Source organism: Rhinolophus sinicus, chromosome 2 (genome assembly GCF_057876585.1).
Source record: "Rhinolophus sinicus isolate RSI-liver-muscle chromosome 2, RSI-T2T, whole genome shotgun sequence".
In the NCBI taxonomy this organism is placed as follows: Eukaryota; Metazoa; Chordata; class Mammalia; order Chiroptera; family Rhinolophidae; genus Rhinolophus; species Rhinolophus sinicus.
This window is the reverse complement of record NC_142502.1, coordinates 104,851,194-104,870,555: the sequence shown is the minus strand read 5'-3', so window position 1 is coordinate 104,870,555 and position 19,362 is coordinate 104,851,194. Positions and strand designations below refer to the sequence as shown.

At 47.9% G+C, this 19,362-nt stretch overlaps 1 protein-coding gene and 1 long non-coding RNA gene across 2 annotated transcripts in view; one reads left to right on the top strand and one right to left on the bottom strand.

Moving 5' to 3' along the window:
• Positions 1 to 7,596: 7,596 nt before the first annotated feature.
• The window catches only part of NUDT3 (nudix hydrolase 3), a 112,050-nt gene continuing 100,284 nt past the window's right edge, over positions 7,597 to 19,362 (bottom strand). Inside the window, exon 5 of the mRNA XM_019738736.3 lies at positions 7,597 to 15,749. Coding sequence (XP_019594295.1) covers positions 15,571 to 15,749 — 179 coding nt within the window. The 3' untranslated portion in view covers positions 7,597 to 15,570. The remainder of the gene's footprint in view (positions 15,750 to 19,362) is intronic.
• LOC141571626 (uncharacterized) lies at positions 15,661 to 16,752 on the top strand. The gene is made up of 3 exons (XR_012496542.1): positions 15,661 to 15,798; positions 15,913 to 15,974; positions 16,625 to 16,752. It is a non-coding gene; the product is annotated as an uncharacterized LOC141571626 (long non-coding RNA).

Sequence of the window (19,362 nt, the reverse complement as noted above, 5' to 3'; positions counted from 1 at the left end):
ATCCAGGACTAGATGGCTTTGCTGGGCAATTATACTAAACATTTGAAGACGAATTAACATCAATTCTATTCCAGCTCTTCTAAAAATTAAAAAAGAAAAAGGAGGAAGAGGAGGAGGAGGAGGAACAGGAGGAGGAGGAGGAGAACACTTGCAATCACGTTCTATGAGGCCAGCATTATACCGATACCAAAGCCAGAGAAAGACTCCATTAAGACAATTACAGGAACGGCCAGGTGGCTCAGTTGGTTAGAGCGCGAGCTCTCAACAGCAAGGTTGCCAGTTCAATTCCCTCACGGCCAGTGAGCGGCGCCCTCCACAACTAGATTGAAGGACAACTACTTGGGGCTGATGGGCCCTGGAGAAACACACTGTTCCCCAATATTCCCGAATAAAATTTATATATATATATATATATATATATATATATATATATATATATATATATAAGATAACTATAGACCAACATTCCTTATGAATATACATACAAAATCCTCAACAAAACACTAGTAAATCAAATCCAATGGCACATTAAAAAGGATTATACACTATGACCAAAGGATTATACACTATACGAGTATGAAAATCTTAGAATTTATCCTAGGAATGCAAGGGTGTTTCAGCATGGGGAAATCAATGTAATACAGCACATTAACAGGACAAAGGAAAACAACCGCACGATCATTTCGTAGATGCAGGAAAGCATCTGACAAAAATTCAACACCATTTCATGATAAAAAATACTCAGCCAACTAAGAATAGAAGAATAGCCTTTTCAGCAAACATTGCTGGAACTGGATATCTAGTATATGATAAATTACCAATTTGAATCCATACCTTGCAACATATACAAAATTTATGATGTATGATTCTATTTATATAAAATGCTAGAAAATGCAAACCGTCGTGACAGGAAGATTAGTGTTTGCTTGGGGATAGAGGCATGAGGGTCAGGAGAGAGGAATCACAAAGAGGCATCTCGGTTGTGATAGTTTCATAGGAACCCGTATGTCAAGACTTCTCAAATTGTATACTTCAAGTATGTGCAGCTTATTGTATGTTAATTACATCTCAATAAAGCTTTTAAAAATATGATGAATAAAGGATGCCTTAAAAATAATGGAGCACACAGGGGGTGATCAATGTATATTTATTTATGGAGTTAATGACAGGCCAGTTGATGGCCAACACCCAGGGACCGGGAAGGGAGACGCATAAAGAAAGGAACGAAGACTATAGGGGAATCTTGTTGGCCACCATCATGATGAGCACCCTGCCAGCCAGGCCCGAAGTGCCCTCACCCCCTACTCACTATCTTTGTGGCTTCAAGTAAGTCACTCAACAACTTGGAAACTCCAAAATGTAACTAATAATAATATCCATCTCATACAAAGATTATTGTTGATTGAAAGAAGGAACATATGGGATATATACTGGTAAATAATAAAATGCTCCATAAGTGTGAGGGACTATTTCCTTTCTGATTGCAAAACGAAATTCCTCTCAAGAGTTGGAAAATATATAAAATCACAGAGAAGAAAATGATTCATAATCCCAACTTCAAGAGGGTGCTTCCTGCCAGGATTTTTCTTACCCTGGCTTATTTTTTTGAAGTTAGTTGGTGCTCTGCATGCATGTAGCCTCTGTTATTTTCCCACCTCCACTTCTTCCAGAAGCCCATGGGACTCTCTCTTTCAGGAGGGCGGAGAAGGGGGCCGGCTCCAGGGCGAGGGAGGAGTCAAGGGAGAGCTTCTAAGGAGACATTGGCCATGGAGTCGGGTCAACCTTGGCCCCCATCCCATTTTGGGATAAAAGTCAGCAGGGTTGAGGCAGAGAGGGACCCATAGTTCCCAGCCCTGCCATTGTGACACCAATGGCAGCCTGAGGAGGTGAGCCTGTTGTTTTGGGGCTCCCTCTGTTTCAGGGTCATCACAGGTATTGAAAGGAGTGCCAGGAGCAGAGCCCCTCCTCACCCAGGCCCCTGCCTCTGTCCAGCCCTGACGTGGCCCTGACGTAGCCCAGGTTCCTCCATGGTGGATCCGCCCCAGGCCCCTGAACTGCAGAGGTCCCTTCCACACAGGTAACTTCTCTCTAACAGGAGGCTGACCCTCCTTCCAAAGCGGGGCAGCGCCAAGGCCAGTCGGTGAGGGCCCATGAGATGTCCCCGCTGGGCGTGCATATCCCGAAGGAATAAGTGAGGAGGGGCTAAGTGGGTCCTTAAGATGCACTGGAGAGAAGGGGTGGCTGGAGGGGACAGCTTACTGGCCAACGGACTGACTTGCAGGGTATTTGTTTCCCTCCAGCTCCCTTCACCTTAACCTGCCCCACACCCAAACTATTTCCCCCTTGTTCTCCCATCTCCTCCAGCTTCAGCTCCCTCAACCATGAGATGGGGATCGAATTACCTGGCTCTCAGGGCAGATGTGAAGGTCAGGGCCCTGGGCCCTGGCCCGAGTCAGGCAGTAGGTATTCAAGGATTTGTCTGAACTGGTGGGACAGGACTTCGGAAACTGGAAAGCACTAGTCAGAGGTCAGCTGTTATAGCTGATCCACTCAGCTTCCTCACATCAAGTTGCCCCACGTAAAACAAATTCCCCTTGACTCCACCCCCAAACTGAAAATCCCCATAACTGCCCCTTCCTTCTCAGTCTCACCCCCATCTTTGCCACTCTCAGACATAGGCCCTCCAGGAAGAGACCCTGAGATCCTGCCCTAGGCCTGCGAAAGTTCACAGGCTCCTGGGCTGACAGACAAAGGGGAGTAGCAGGAACTGGGGGTTTCCTCCCCCTGAAAAAGCACCGTTCCCTCTCACCCGCAAACTCAAGCCAGAAGGAGAAAGCTGGGGAAGGGGCCTCAGCGGACAGGCTTCCAATCGGTATTTGTTCTGGCTGGTCCGTGGGTGCCACGCTGGCTGAACGTCACCCTTACCCCAAAGGGAAGGGCCTCTTTGTTATGGTGTCCCCCCTCCACCCGCTCCAAACGTCTCCCTCCCCAGATCTCTGAGGGCAGTCCTGCATCTGCTTCCAGGTTGGGGGAAAGTGAAGGGATGTTTTGGGGGGCAGTTGTTGAGAGGACAGGGTGACACTTGGCAGACATTCTCTGTGCTGTGGGCATTCCCAAGATGCCATCTGGCGCTTCGCTTCTTCCCACCTACGTTTCTTAGGTAGCCGCTCTGAACCACAGCTGGACACCACTGGCAGAGCTTTTCCCTGCCTTCAGCAGGTGGCTTCAGCGGGGGGCTTGCCCGGGAGTCACACAGCGCCGCCTAGGAGAGAGGATCGCAGAGAACTTTCCCAACGGAGGGAGAGCACAGCACTGGTGAATCGTGAGGCCACGCGGTGTACAATGCATCTGGAGAACTTGAGGCCAGGGGAAAGAAGGGCGGAAGTGAGCAGGGCCCAAATCACAAAAAGGTGCTGGGTACTCTTCTAAGGAGCTGCACCTTTTCTCTGAAAGCTAAAGCTATGGGTGGGAAGAGAACCAGAAATGTTGCCAGGGACACCACGGGGGAGAGAAGGGTCAGTGAAGTCAGGTTAGACAAGTGGCCTTTGGACTTGTCAATCAACAGAGGCTCAGTGTGTGTGGGGGAAGGCGTGAACCCATGGCGACCCTACAGCCTAGGGTTTTCTCTGGAAGGGCTCAGCTCATGCGTAGGGGATAGGAATGGATGGATGAATTCCGGGTGGTGCTTATGAAGGGAGGCTGCAGGGGAAGAATGTGGGGACAAGAAAGATGGAGTCAAGAATGAGGAATGAGTGATGAAGTGATGGACATGGGGTTAGACCTGGCACGGACTGGATAGAGTTTGGTGGCCAGAGCAGGATAACCATTAAAAAAAAGAGATTTTCATGCCAAGGACAGAGGAGCTGGCTATTTACAGCATGGCCAGGGACCTGTACTCTTTCCTCAGGATTCATCTAGAACAGTGATGAAGTCCCTCCTCACTGTGCCTATTTCCCAATCTGTAAAATGACAGCATTGGACTAGACGATCCCTAAAATCCTTCCAGCCCTGTCACACAACAATTCACTGCTGTTGCCTTATTTTTATCCTCTTCACACCTATCCAAGTGTCATGACCACCCACTCACTGTCAGTAAATGTTTGTTGAGTTCCTGATGGTTTCTCTCACACAGACACCTGGCAGTGTCTGGGTACCATCATTGGTGCCCAACCTGCTGACTGAGTGATGGTGATGTAAGAGGAAGTCCCTCCGTCTGAGGTGTTTGGGGACCAGACGCGGATCCAGCCTTCACTCACCACCTCCCTGCCTTCAGTTTCCACTTGCCCTGGTCCAGCTTACACTCTAAAGGGACCAGGAGAGAGCACTACCGAGTGGGCATGAGGGCAGGCTCTGGTGTCAGACCCCTCAAGTTTGACTACAGTTTTTCCATTTATATAACCTGTGTGACTCAGGAGATATATATAACATGACTTCTGTATTTTCTTCTGAAAGTTTTATTACTCATTTTACACAAACATTTGTGAATTTATTTTCAGGTATGCTGTGAGGTAGGGATCTAATTTTCTTTCTTTCCATTGAGCTAGTCAATTGTTCCTACACCATTTACTGATGAACCCATCCACCCTGCCTGCACTCAGGTGCGTTCCCTCCGGCTCTTACCATATTCCCGGATGCACAGGTCTGGCTCTTGGTCACCTGTCGTCTCCTAATTTATTTCTCTATCTAGCTATTCCCTTTTATCATGTTGTTTTATTACAGTTACTGTATCTTTATACTGTCTTGAGACTAATAAAACGTCCCTTTTTGTCCTGTGTTTTTCCTTGTAGTTTTCCAACATTGTCTTAGCCGTCATCCGTGGCAGTTTACCTTATGATTTTTCAAATTTGTTTGCTTTCCTAAGCCTCCACCTCCTTTACCGTACGATGGTAGTGACCCGGCCCTGTGCATTACAGGGCCGCAGACTAAATGCAAAGCAGGGAACGCAGCCTGGCTTCAGGCCCGAAGCCCAAGCAGCCATCAGCGGACCGTAGTATCATCTTCCCCAAACGCAGATGCAGTCACCACGCTGTTTTAAAAGCTTTGTTGGCTCCCCAGTCATGCGGAGTAAAGTTCAAACAGCCTGCCAAGCCACCTGACCCCAGCTGACCTTTCCCATGGCACCTGCTGCCTCTTCCTCCTCCCGGCCCACTGTCGCTATCATGTTCCAGCCCCAGCAAACTCGCCATGACCGGAGCACGGCGCCTTGCCCGTGCAATGCCGTCCCCTTAGCCAAGAATTCCTTCATCCCTCCTGACTCCTGATGGTCCCTCAGCCTTCTTCTTAATGCATTTGTCACTTTGCCTTGTGATCACTTGTGTCTGTTGGGACTTGTCTTAGTGAACTTGGCACAGCCGGTGGCATTTCCCAAATAGGTGTTCACTCCGCAGCCACCATTTACGGTCACACACCAACTTTGGCGTCACATACACTCGTTTACTAGAACACTCACAACAGGCCTGCACAGTAGACTTGTCCACCACTGAATAGGAGGGGACAGGGATGGTGACTTTGTCCAAGACCACAGAGCTTAGCGACAGCTGAGCTGCTCTAATTCCAGGGCTCACACCTTCTGTTCTAGCAAGCAGCCTTCTGATGCGTAGCTGTCCTTCCTGCCTTTTCTGGATCCCTTACTCCATCCCACCCTCCCCATGGTCCTCTTGCACGAGCTCTCTCCATCGTCCCCTCAGCCTACCTCCAGTGGCTTACCTCTCTCATTTCATGCCATGTGTCACCCAAGCAGGCGCCTGCGAGGACTAAGTGTCCTGGTATTCAGGACACAGAACACGAAGCCTCATGGCTACAGCCTCAGATGCTGTGAGATGTTAGCTGGGTGTCACAAGACCAAGGAGATAAAATAAACCTTTCATACCCTAAATGTGTCTGAAACCAGAAAGCAAACAAGTCCATGGTTGATACCAGACTTTCTTGGGCACGAGAGGATAGGAGCCCGCCTGCCTTGGAGACGAGCAGGAATTCTGCCACCTCCATCGGGCGTGGATGGTCAGAGCTGCCAGCCAGCATAACACAGGGCATAGGAAGTGCAATGCATGCTGTGGCACACTGTCCCCGGTGCTGGGTCCAGCAGTGTCAGAGCTGCACTGCTGTCCTTTGGGCTTTCTCTCGTCACCCACGCTCAAAGTTTTGGGGTCCCTTTAGATTTCTGTCTCTAGCCAGTCTTGCAGGCAGGGCTAGGAGGCTGGGCTGCAGCAAGACAATCCCAAAGTTTGTATTTACTCTGACAATGTAGTAAATGTGACAGACCACCTGTAGAATGGCCCACCATGATCTGACACGGGTGAGTGGAGAGTTTCCAGTATCCCAGATCTCAACAGAGGTGGCCATTTGGTGGTCTCCTGAGTATTAACATTAGCACCAGCATTCATAAGCTCGGAGCCTCACTACACACACTAAATCTGGGGAAAAAAGAATCCTTTGATACAGGAAGAAGGGGTGATCATCGTAGGATGGAAGAAAAAGGCCTGCAGAGTCCGATTTTATGGGGAAAGAGTACCCTGACCAGCTGACGGGGAGTCTGCCCTGGGTTGAAGGAAGTCATCAGGCTATTGTTCAGAAATAACTTCCTGCCTATTTTTGGACAGACAGCAGGGGGACTAACCAGATAACTTGACATTTCTCATCATATAAATGAGTCACCTGTCATCCCGGCACACACACCTGTCTCATCCTAGTAGCGACCCTCGGGGGACATCGACCACATCAGGTTTCCTTGCTTACAAAACTTGGGCATGTCACCCGAGTCCCCGAGGCCAGCCTGCCTCAGTGGAGGGACAGGTTTCTCTGATGGTGATATGCTGCCTATTCGTGCCTCTGTCCCCCTTTTCTTCATCCCCAGGTCTACTCGCTGAGTGTATCGCTCATGGAGTTATCACAAGCTTCCAGACTGCTCTTCTCCACCCTCTCCTGCGGCCTCCTCCTCACACATGGCTGATAGCACATGACCGCCTTGTTCAAGAATGCTTTAGATGTGTGAAGCCAGATTCCTGGGCCTGACTTTTGTGACCTTCTGTAATGTGACCTCATGCTTTAGTTTTCATTCCAGCTCAAAATGCTCCCTTGTCTTGGGCCTGGGGGCAACAGCTCACTTAATGTTGCCCTCCCTGATCCCCGCCTCCAGTCCTGCCACACACACCTTCACACCACCACCCCTCCAGCCTCCTGACTCCAGCGTGGCCAGCTCCTGCTTCCACACAGGAAGCAACTTCTGGCTGTGCTCCCTTGTTATCTTGGATGTGGCTCCCTGTCGCCTCGTGCCTCTTTGGGCTCCTAGTGAAAGCTCCCTGACTGAGGAGGGCAGGCCCTCTCTGCAGTACTGGGCACTGACAGTCTGCCAGGGGGTCTCCCTGGGCACCCTGTAGCAGTGATTGACAAGAGGAAACAAAACGCGGATTTTGTCTGTCACAGGCTTCTCTAATTTGTCCCTCACTTGAACTTCCTGAACCGCCAATCTCCCCTGGGGCCGCCTACGGCCTCTGGGGCAACTCCTAAGAACCCAGCAGAGAGGGGAGCCAAATCAAGACGGACGTGTAACACTCAAGGGCAACCTCTGGGAAGAAGAGACCAGACACTAAGCAGGGATGTGTGTGAAATACTGGTTTTTATTGGTTGGCACAAGATTACAACCTACAATTCCAACGCCCTTCCCTCCCACACAGCTCAAATAGAAGGAAACTGATTAACACAAAGGAATAGCACGCTCACAGGTTTAGCCATTTCTGTACAAAAGGGAGCGGGATGTGGGGTGGTGGAATTTTAGGAGTACCAAAGCTATTTAGACCACGGGGTGGGGGGCGGGGTCTGCCTGTCCTGTTGCTGGCACCACGCGCGTCGACGCTTTAGTCAAGAAGGGGAATGGTTACCTATGGCTGGCCTGCTACTAGGGGGGAGTGGGGCTCACATCTGCTGTGCACCGGTCTCGGACCCAAACGTGGGGCTGCACCCAGTTCCCCTCTTTTCAGCCCTCCTCTTCAGTCCAGCTGTGCTCAGAGGAAAGAGAACCGTGAAGGAAGCCTAAGAACACCCTTCCTGAGCAAAGGACGCAGGAAAACAGTTCCTTCCGCTTTCTCTGGACCAAACGCCTCCGAGCACGAGGTCTTCCTTAGGAGTGCTGTGAAGACACCGGCACAGGCCGGCCTGGCACGTGGCCCAAGTGGGCAGGAGGGAAACTTATCTCCCAGGCGATACCAAGCAAGTTGTTTTGGAAACAAACAAACAAGACAAAAACAAGGCCACGCCCCACGGGTTAGCACTTAGGTCCTGGAGTGCATCTGAACAGGGCTGAGGGCGGTATTATTCTAAACCCGGTGTCCTAAGGCAGCGCCAGATCCCAAGAGGTTGAGTGACCATAACCAACCCTTCCTCTCACGCAAACGCTGTTCCTTGGATTCCCCCGTTTTGTTGCGCTCATTCAGGGCTCTTTTTGCCAACATCTCCAAGGACATGAGTGAGCACTCAGCCCACTGGTTCTTCCCTTTCTGCCCGTCTGACAAATCCTCAGCCCACTGCCTACGCTGGCGATACACGCAGCGACTCTGTAGACTGGTCCAGGGACTAGGTGACCTAACGATGGGAGGGGACAGCAGCAGGGTTCTGGTGTGATCACGACAGTCTAGTGTGAGCCTGTGTGATTCCCAGCAGACTGGTCTCTGGGCGTGTGGGCTCCTGGCTCTGCCTAAGTTCTGGGGAAGACGACTAGACTTGGCCATTTAGGCCTCAGCTAAAATGTATGAGCACTAGGGGGAAGGGACAAATACTTCTGTCCTTTGGAAAAGTTAAACTCAATACATCTTACCTCCTTTGCCTCAACCCAAAGGGTTCCCTGGAAATACCTGAACTTGCCCAAAGGTAGACTGCAATCTGAGCGCAAGACTTGCGACAAGGAAGGAAGCACATCTAGTTCATCTGTTTTAGGACTGGAATGGTCCCAGGGATTTGAACCTTTCTGATGCTGATGGGAGATGATGGAGTGGAGGTGATCCTAGGGTGGAAACACCTTAAATAAACCTCCTGCTGTCTGGAGACCATGCTCGGCAGCTGAGCAAACAGGGCTGCAGCCTCGCAGACTCTTCAGCACCCATCCAATGTCACTGGAGAGGATGGGAGACAAGGCCCTGGAGATGAAGGCTATGCTGGCAAGAGCAAGTATGAAGATGCTCCCAACAGGCTCCCACTTCCTCTCTGAGAACAATACGCTCGGGCAGGCCGGAGACACTCGCTTTACTTTTACAACAGCTCCCAACATCCTCAAATACTCCTGACTTCCGTAAGCACATGGCAAACTGGAAGCTGTCTTCCCTAAGACAGACGCACTAAATGAAACTGTCCTTATTCTAACCACCAACCTTTTGATTATAAACCAGTTTGAAAGTTTTCAGACCACAACAGTAAAAACAGACCTGACATGTACAAAACTGTACCACATACTGTATTTCTTTTACGAGAGTGGACCAGTTGTTTAAACGCACCGCTCCGCCACAGGGCTGCGACTCACTCGCGCATCACACCCTGAGCACAGCTGTCCCTCCGTGGGCGGAAGTGAAAGGGGGAGGTTCTCAGAGACTAAACACAACACCTGAAGCTAATCCCCTTTGGAGGGGAGTCCCCGTGGATTCTGAGCAAAGATGCGTGCAGCCCCCTGGCCAAAGGGCGGGGCGGTGCCTGTCCACGGTGGCTCAGCCGCCAGTCACTTCTGTGGAATTCCGTCCTGTTCTTGGGAGAACACAAGCCGCCTGCTTGCTGAGCAGAGACCCTCCACGTCCTCCCCTCACTCCAGTGCTTGGGAAGCGCTCCCCAACCCAACTTCAGCTCTGTCCCTGGAGGAGGCTTTACGTGGGGCAGACACATTGTTCTGGCCCCGGGTGTCTCCGTAATCAGGCTCTTCCTTCCTTGACACAAGTCGTACCTGTTACGCCGCTGGAATCAACTAACCCAGACTAGATATCTTCTTTGGTCATTTGTTAGTGAGCCTGAAAGCTTTTCTTTTTCACAGGACAAGAAAGAGGTGAAAGAGGCTACGTGATCTGTTGCTGCTTTAGGTTAACATTTCAACTCAGCACAGAAGTGCTCAGAAAGACCGGCTTGCATCGGTATTACTTCTATAGGGATTTACCGGCGATCTCACCGCGAAAATGGTTTCCTGAAGGTAAGCCACTGCACCCCTACTACAGAGAAGAAAGGACATTCTCAAGGCTGGGCATCGGGACTGACGCATCTCGCTCTTTTCCTAAGGAGTTCCAAAGACAGATTTTGATCTACATACCTGATTGGGACCTCAAGCCCAGAGGGTGATTTTACTGCACTGTAGAGATTTCTCTGAAAGGTACACCCCACAGATGGTAGGGGATTAGTAGTAGGTAACTGTTCCAGAACCAGAATTTATGTTCCCCAACTCGATGATTAATAAAACCTTCACATCTGGCCTGGCTGCAATAGGGGTGAAGGACGGGTAGCACATCAGAATGGTGATGAACCTGGAAAATGACCAGGCTGCAGTTTTGCTCTTTCGATGCCTATCTGCGGGGTTTTCAATGCTTTTTCTAGTGGCCCCTGTGCGGGTTAAGAACTGGGACTGTAAACCAAAGGAAACCTAGACTAACTACTTAGACAACTGACTGCTGGAGGAACACAAGCTTACTTTTTCGGCCCGAAACACTTGCTTCCTCAGCAGAGTCCCCACTGGTGTGCTGGCTCCTGAGTTAGCTCGGTTTGTGTGTGAGCGCCCCTTGCCGTGCGTCGGCTGCCTCATTTTCTAAGACAAGCTCAAACTCACCAACCCATCATTACAAACAAAGCTCCAGGGGAGAGACATGCCGTTTTTACTTAGAAAGCCTCATATTGCAGAGGCACACAAAATCATGTTACCGCTAGCCTCAACTCAAGGAATCTGTCCACATCAACACCACACAGGATTCTTTCTTTCTCAATTATTAATTTTTAAGGGGAACAGGAGGACCAACTACTTGATTAATCTGAAGGTGAGAGGTATCCTTTTCTCAGATGTCCTGATTAGGCTCCTCACATCCTGGAAAGGTTGTCAGCTAATGCAAGAACATGGCCAGATGTGGAGTTGCCCTTTTAGAGGCAGGAGCAGGGCTGCTGGCTTCCAAGGGAGAACCTGCCGAAAACCTCCGGGTTCCCAGGACATGTGTAATCTCAAGTCTGCCCGATACACGTTCCACGGAATCTTCCACAGACTGTATCAGTGCTTCCCAATTTACAATTGACCTGAAAACTCCAGTGTCTCACTGCTTTAGGTGACATCTGACGTGGCATGGGACACACAGCTCTTCTGGGTGGAAGAAATCTCTGCTGCAAGGCTCAGCCTGGAGTGTGGTGGTTGACTGGATGCTTTTCCACTTACTCCCAGTGAGGTCATGGGCAGGGCTGAGGTCACCGGCGTGGACAGCTGAACGAGCCGGGTTAAGAGGTGCCATGCCAGCGGGGCTCAGAAGACATGGCTGCCACCTCAGAGGGGGGGTATGAACTGCAGCACCTCAGCTCTACCCTCTTTAGCTTCAAGAACCAGAACCAGGAGAGCTCTCTGCACTGCTCAGTCACTCTTAAAGAATCTCCTCGACCCAGAACTGCGGGAGGTAACTGTCCTGCATGTCTATTTCTTTTTTTTTTTTGGGAGGGGTAAAAATGCGGATTATTTTCTGAAATGCAGATGTGGGACCAGGATGAAGCGATACTGTCAACAGCTAACCCTCATTTCCCTTAAAGCAAAAATTCACTCCACTGTGGTCATATCTCCAGGTATTTCTTCTAACTCTAAATCTACTCTCAACTAAGAAGGGCTTACAGAACACTTCAGAAATATTAAAAATCACAGTTGTGGCAAAAATCACATTGTAGTTATTAAATCCTTTTTGTAAACTAAAAATAAAAAAATGTGGCTCAGGCTAAGCTGTTTTTAAAAAAACACCAGGTGGGGAGACTAACAAAGGCGTTAATATAGCACTAGATGGAAATGACACATGCGTGTGAAACGCACAGCTGGGCTCAGAAGGAGCCCTGAGGAGCAACGGGTGTGGAGAAGAGAAACGGGGAGGAGAACGAGAAAGAACGGTTCTGAGTGGAACTTTTTTCTTCTAAAAACAAAAGGTGACTTTTTCCTTCTAAGCAAGTCTTAGAGACTTTCCGTGGGTTGACTCCTAATATCAAAACACTTTTTTTGACAGGAAGGAACCTGACTATGTAGCAATATGTTTACGAAACTGCTGCAAAACACTCTAGAGGGCAGGGACCCACGCTGCCCCCAGAGGCTGAGAGAAGTAAGGCCTGAAGCGCCTCCGGCTGCGGCTGCGCCCACAGAACTGCGCGCCGCACCGCAGAGGGCGGAAATCCCGCGGCAGGCCCCCTTCCAGCCCTCCCCGGCCGGCCGGCCGCACAGGGGGGACACTTCCATGTTCTTTGATCCCTCCAGATGGCCTCTCAGTGAGAGAGTCCTCTCCATGCAGGGCAGATGGAGCAGCAGACACTTGTGAAAACAAAACAGTCAATTCATGAACATTTATATCCTGTTAGGTTTGCTACAAGAAAAATCAAGACTCCTGTTTCATAGGCTGCATCGTTCTGGAAGGCTACAAATAATCTAACACGGCTGACTTCTGAGGGTAGCCTCTCTCTCTCTCTCTCTCTCTCTCTCTCTCTCTCTCTCTCTCTCTCTCACACACGCACACACACATACACACACACACACACATACACACGAAAAGTCCTGCTCCAAAAAGATGGCATGACCTCACTGGTGTTTCCCCAATGGCTGTAATTTATAAACTAAAAACAAATTTTAATTAAGAAAAAAAACTCCATTGCTATCTTTCTCCATCCTGAGGATGGTGGACTCTGATGGATGCCCTAGTAATAACCAGAATCTAGGACATGCAAATTCACTGTGAGAAAGACTTTCTTTCTGTCCTGAATACAGGAAACTTTGTCAAGCCTGAATAAGTACTTGCAGAATTACTGGTAAATCAGTGTCAATGAAATATTTTGCAAGAACGGTGATTTTTGTGCTTTCTTTTGTTTCTCCTCGCTTTCTTTGGGAAGATATGTTTACTGTAACCATCTGTCTAAACAACGTATCACCAAGGGCTGTGAGCACACATCAGTAAGGGCAGCCATGCTGTTTATGGTGCCAGGGAGGGAAAAACACCGATCCCTGCTCACCAGAATCCCAGTGCGACAGAAACATCAGCAGTATCACCAGTTCTGGTGGTGGACAAAGCCTCCTTTTGTCACTCAAGAAAGCATCAGCACAATCTCTCCAGTTGACTGCATTAATAGATCCATTCATGTCACCGAAAAACACTTCTTGGCACAGTTCACTTTCCTGACCCAAAGACGCCAACAACAATCCCAACAGGCCTTTTTGGGCAGTATATTGTGACACCAGCACAGGACAAACCTGCAGCTGATCACGAAGTGCACACACTGCTATTAACACTGCAGCTCCCTTTTCAGGAGTACGGACTAGTTTCCTGCAAAGCACTTTCAATCCAAGTCATAAAGGTAGAATTTATTTGGAAGAATGTGCTTTTGGGATTCCACTTGGTGCTTAGTTGGACTTATTCTATTTCCCCCTTTATGTATTTGAACAGAACCTTAGGATGCGCTAAATCAGGCAACAAGCAAGCAGTGTGTTCATTTTTAAGTAGGGCATGTGAACACTGAGTTAGCATTTAGACTCAAATCTCAGGTGCGGTTTCTATCCACTGGGACCCTGACGTGGGGATAGAATTCCTTTTCCAGAGACAGGATGGGATCCTACGGAAACTGCCAGCACTGTTTGGGTTCTGTGTTTCAGACTGGGAGAAAAGATGCAAACCAAGAGGAGATGGCAAAATTTAAATTCACCAACTGATGTCCCCCAAATGCTGAACACTAAATGACACAGGCCTATCAGATACATACATTTCTTTAGTGGGAGGGAAGAGCAAAAGCTTTGCAACATTTGAGTATTTATTATACTTTTTAAATAGAGAGCACTATGGTTCTAATTTCACATCTCGCTATGTTTTGACAAGGAGGTGCCACCAAGAGCGCAGCAACCAGCAACTTCCGTCCCAAGCCGGGACCGATCGGTGTCTCCCCTCCCAGCCGCACCTCTGTATCTCATGACCCCTTTCTGCTTACTTCCCAACTGAACCACACAATTGGCAAACGAAGCCGGCACGAAACCTGTGTCAAAACCCAACAAGACAGCTTGCAGGGAGCCGATGCATTATGCAGCTGTGCTAGTAAATGATTAAGCATCTCTCGTATCACTTCTCAGCAGAAGACAGACCTTTCACATCCCAGCGGGAGACAGATGCAGTATTTCTGAGCGTGCTCTATAATGCAGTTACAAGCGCTGTAACGTTACGAAGACAAGCAAACACTCGAACTTTGCTCCTGTGTACTTTTCAGGAACTCAGCACGGAGGGGACAGGACCGTCCCGCTGCACTTGCCGAGGCGAGTCGCATGTTTCAGAGCACAGGACAATATCCAGTCGGCTCGCTGTAAGGCGTGTGTGCACAAGGAGAGGCCGTTCTCGGTGCTAAGTAGCATATGGAAAAAATCCCAAACCAGCAGGAGAGGAACAGTGCTTGACACTCCAGTTTTTTAGATAGTAATCCCAAGAATCCAGTTCAAATCCCTACTGTCAACATGCGGGGAGGAATTCAATTTCTATCATTGTTTCTCCAGATCTGAGCTGAGGCCATTTGCTCCTGGCTTGGTAATAGAAAAGAGAATAGGTTTCTTCCTGTTTCTTTCTTGGCATGGAAACACAGCTTGGAGCAGAGACGGCCGTGAGGCCCGGGAGCGCCAGGAAGGGAGCGCCATCACTCTCCTGGGCCCTGCACACCTCAGCCAGTGACTGGGGAGCAGACACAGGACAGGGACACTTATCTAGCACTAGAACGAAAAACAAAACGGAAATTGGGAGGCTCTCCATTTCAGAAACACCCCCAATTTGAAAAACAAAAACCAAAACAAAACCTTGGAAAATTTGAACAGTTCAAGTCCTCTTCTAGTCATTTACATATTATATGCCCAGTATATAATGTGTAGATAAATGGATCTTGCAGTGAGAGTGACCGACCTGCTGGACTGAATAATAGCACATTACAGAACAAATTTTTGAAAGGTTTCATCTCATACCAGTATCTTTTAATTAAAAAAAAAAAAAAAAAAATGAAAAATCAAAGAAAAATGTCTGGCCAGGGCTGGGATGAGATAAACAGGAATACTTCAGAATCCAAGGCAGAGGGAAAGCTGTTTGCCGCTTTTTAGAGGCTTGTAGGGGTGTGGAAAGGGAGGGACACATCATGCACAGAAGTACTTACAAATGACACACCCCACCCCCACCCCCCTCAATAAAAAGAGAAGCAAAAGCCCCATCACTTAACACCAAACAGCAACATTACCAAGAAACCCTTCTCTGCTGCCCATCACGCCTTATTTGAAAGAGGAGGCCTGTGAGGAGAGGTGGAAAGAGCAAGGGTGAGAGGGAAGGGCTGCACTTCAGTCTCGTTTCCAATTTCCATTCTCTGACAGGAAGTCTTCAGTCATCTGATGCCTGACATGGAGCTCTGAGCAGAAACCGAGTACGCGCTGGCCACGGCCGGGGTGCCGTTGTTGGCCGAATAGCCTTGCCTCAACGTTTCAAAGTACGACGCCTGCACGGGCTTGTGGTACTGCAGCACTTTTATGGCATCCTCTATTTTAAACCATTCCCTCTTCCTTCCTGTGGAGGCGGAGAAAAGGAAATCGGTACAAAGGGCAGCAATGAAAAGGTTTCTGATCTTATACAGCTTTTGAGAAAATGTAAGAAAACATGACAGCAATGGTTGTTAGTATTTTTAAAATATGTATTATAAATATATTTTCCTTATTTTCTTTTCTTCTAGGAGTAATGCAAACACACATTAGATGCTTCAAATACTGTACAAATGCCTAACGCAGAACATAGGTAAGAAACCTGCAAACTAAAGAGCGAGCAGCAATGGCAGGAAACTGCCCTCCGGAGAGAACCATTGCTTGTGGTTTCCTCTTGCGCTCCGGGGCCTCGGGGCCTTTCTCGGCTTGCATGTAGGTGCCTGAAGCCCAGCCAGCATCGCTCTCTGTTGCAAAAATCAACATGAACATCAAGCTTCCAGAATTACCAGAGTGGCTGGCTTATAATCAGTTATTTTAAAAAAATTTATGAGTGTTACAGCTACATAATAGAAAATATTTAAAAAAAAAACAACCCCAACACAATCACTATTAACTTTTCAGTCTATTTTCTTACTTTTTGTAAATGTGTGCTACATGCCACTGAATACATTCTGACTCCTGACGATGCTACAAATGAGTGACGTCCACAGTGTCCTGTGCTCAGCAGCCCTGCTCAGCCCCTGTAGACTCAGGCCTATGGCTTCTTAATGGAATCAGTCCATCTCATTTTTGGTCTTCTTAATGTGTTTTAAAATCCTTTATTATTTTTTCTCTTATAATAAAAGATCACTGCTTAAAATTGGGAAACTGGAGGAAAGTATAAATATAATTACCCATAATCTTATAAACCAGAAATGACCACTCTCAATACCTTTGTGTATTTGCTTTTCTTTCATTATATAGAAAAAGACACTATTTGAACAGCTGTAACTGGGACCATGCTTTACGGTGCTCCAAATCGTGAAAGGCTCTAATGGAAGGTTCTGGTTAGGAACATGGATGCTGAAGCCGATATGCTGGGCTGTAACCACGTCTATGGCTTTAATAAGCTGTGCAGCTTTGGGCAAGTTACTGAACCTCTCTGTGCATTTTCCTCATCTATAAAATAAAGATAGTAAGTAATACCCAGCTCAAAAGTCTGTTGTGAGAATTTTTTTTTTTTTTTTTATTGGGGAAGGGGTATAGGACTTTATTGGGGAACAAACAGTGTGTACTTCCAGGACTTTTTTCCAAGTCAAGTTGTTGTCCTTTCAGTCTTAGTCGTGGAGGGCGCAGCTCAGCTCCAGGTCCAGTTGCCGTTGCTAGCTGCAGGGGGCGCAGCCCACCATCCCTTGTGGGAGTCGAATCGGCAACCTTGTGGTTAAGAGGATGCGCTCTAACCAACCGAGCCATCCGGGAGGCAGCTCAGCTGAAGGTGCCGTGTTTAATCTTAGTTGCAGGGGGCACTGCCCACCATCCCTTGCGGGACTCGAGGAACTGAACTGGCAACCTTGTGGTTGAGAGCCCACTGGCCCATGTGGGAATCGAACCGGCAGCCTTTGGAGTTAGGAGCATGGAGCTCTAACCGCCTGAGCCACCGGGCCGGCCCATGAGAATTTTTTTTAATTAGTTTCAGGTAATGATTAGACATTTACACCCCTCACAAACTGATAACCCCAAGTCTACCACCCATCTGACACTGTATAGTTATTATAATACCATTGACTATACTCCCTATGCTGTACTTTACATCCCACAATGTAAAGTTGTACAGCACAGTCATTAGGTATTTATATAATTTAGGAAGTGATTCCCGATAAGTCTAGTACCCATCAGACACCAGTTTTTACATTACTGACTACATCCCCCAGACTGTATTTCACATCCCCATGACTACTTTGTGACTACCCATCTATACTGCCTAATCCCTTCACCTTTCTCACCCATTCCCCCAATCTCCCTCCCATTTAGCAACCATCAGTTTGTTTTCCGTATCTGTGAGTCTATTTCTGTTTTGCTTGTTGGTTTATTCTGTTCTTTAGATTCCACATTTAAGTAGATCATATGGTATTGTGTTTCTCAGTCTGACTTATTCAATTGGCATAATACCCTCTAGGTCCATTCATGTTGTTGCAAATGGTAAGATTTCTTTTTTATGGCAGAGTAATACTCCATGTATAAATGTACCACCTCTTCTTTATCCAATCGTCTACTGATGGGCATTTCAGTTGCTTCCATATCTTGGCTATTGTGAAAAGTGCTGCAGTAAACATAGGGGTGCATATATTTTTTTGAATTAGTGTTTTGGATTTCTTTGGATAAATACCCAGGAGGGGAATTGCTGGGTCATATGGTAGTTCTAGTTTTAATTTTTTGAGGAACCTTGATACTGTTTTCCACAGTGGCTGCACCAACACTGCACAAGGACTCCCTTTTATCTACATCCTTGCAAACACTTTTTGTTTGTTGATTTATTATTGATAGCCATTCTGACAGGAAGGAGTAAGGTGATATGAAAACTCATTGCATTTCTCTGATCATTAGTGACGTTGAGTATCTTTTCATATGTCTATTGGCCATCTGTATGGAGAAATATCCGTTCAGGTCCTCTGCCCATTTTTTTTGGGGGGGGGTGGAAGGGGAACAGGATTTTATTGGGGAACAGTGTGTACTTCCCGGACTTTTTTCCAAGTCAAGTTGTTGTCCTTTCAATCTTAGTTGTGGAGGGTGCCGTTCAGCTTCAAGTTGTTGTCCTTTCAGTCTTAGTCGTGGAGGGTGCAGCTCAGCTCCAGGTCCAGTTGCCGTTGCTAGTTGCAGGGGGCGCAGCCCACCATTCCTTGCGGGAATTGAACCGGCAACTTTGTGGCTGAGGACATGCTCCAACCAACTGAGCGATCCGGGAGCTCAGCGGCAGCTCAGCTCAAGGTGCCGTGTTCAATTTTAGTGCAGGGGGCGCTGCCCACCATCCCTTGCGGGACTCAAGGAACTGAACTGGCAACCTGTGGTTGAGAGCCCACTGGCCCATGTGGGAATCGAACCGGCAGCCTTCGGAGTTAGGAGCACGGAGCTCTAAACGCCTGAGCCACCGGGCCGGCTCGCCATTTTTTTTTAAAAACTTTTATTTAAGTGTTTTTCCAAGACCCATCAGCTCCAAGTCAAGTAATTGCCTCAATCCAGCTGTGGAGGGCGCAGCCCACAGCAGCCCAAGTGGGGATCAAACCGGCAACCCTGTTGTTAAGAGCATCGTGCTCTAACCAACTGAGCTAACTGGCCACTCCATCTGCCCATTTTTTAATTGGATTGTTTGTTTTTGTTGTGTTCAGTTGTATGAGTTAGTTTTATAAATTTTGGATATTAACCCCTTATCAGATGCATCATTGGCAAATGTCTTCTCCCCTTCAGTAGGATGTAATTTTGCTTTGTTGATGGTTTCCTTTGCTGTGCAAAAACTTTTCAGTTTGATGTAGTCCCATTTGTTCATTCATGCTTTTGTTTCCCTTGCTCAAGGAGATACACCAGTAAAAATATTATTAGGGATAATGTCTGGCTGTTTACTCCCTATATTTTCTTCTAGGAGTTTTATGGTTTCGGGTCTTACATTCAAGTCTAATTCACTTTGAGTTTATTCTTGTATCTATGGCATAAGAAGGTAGTTCAGTTTC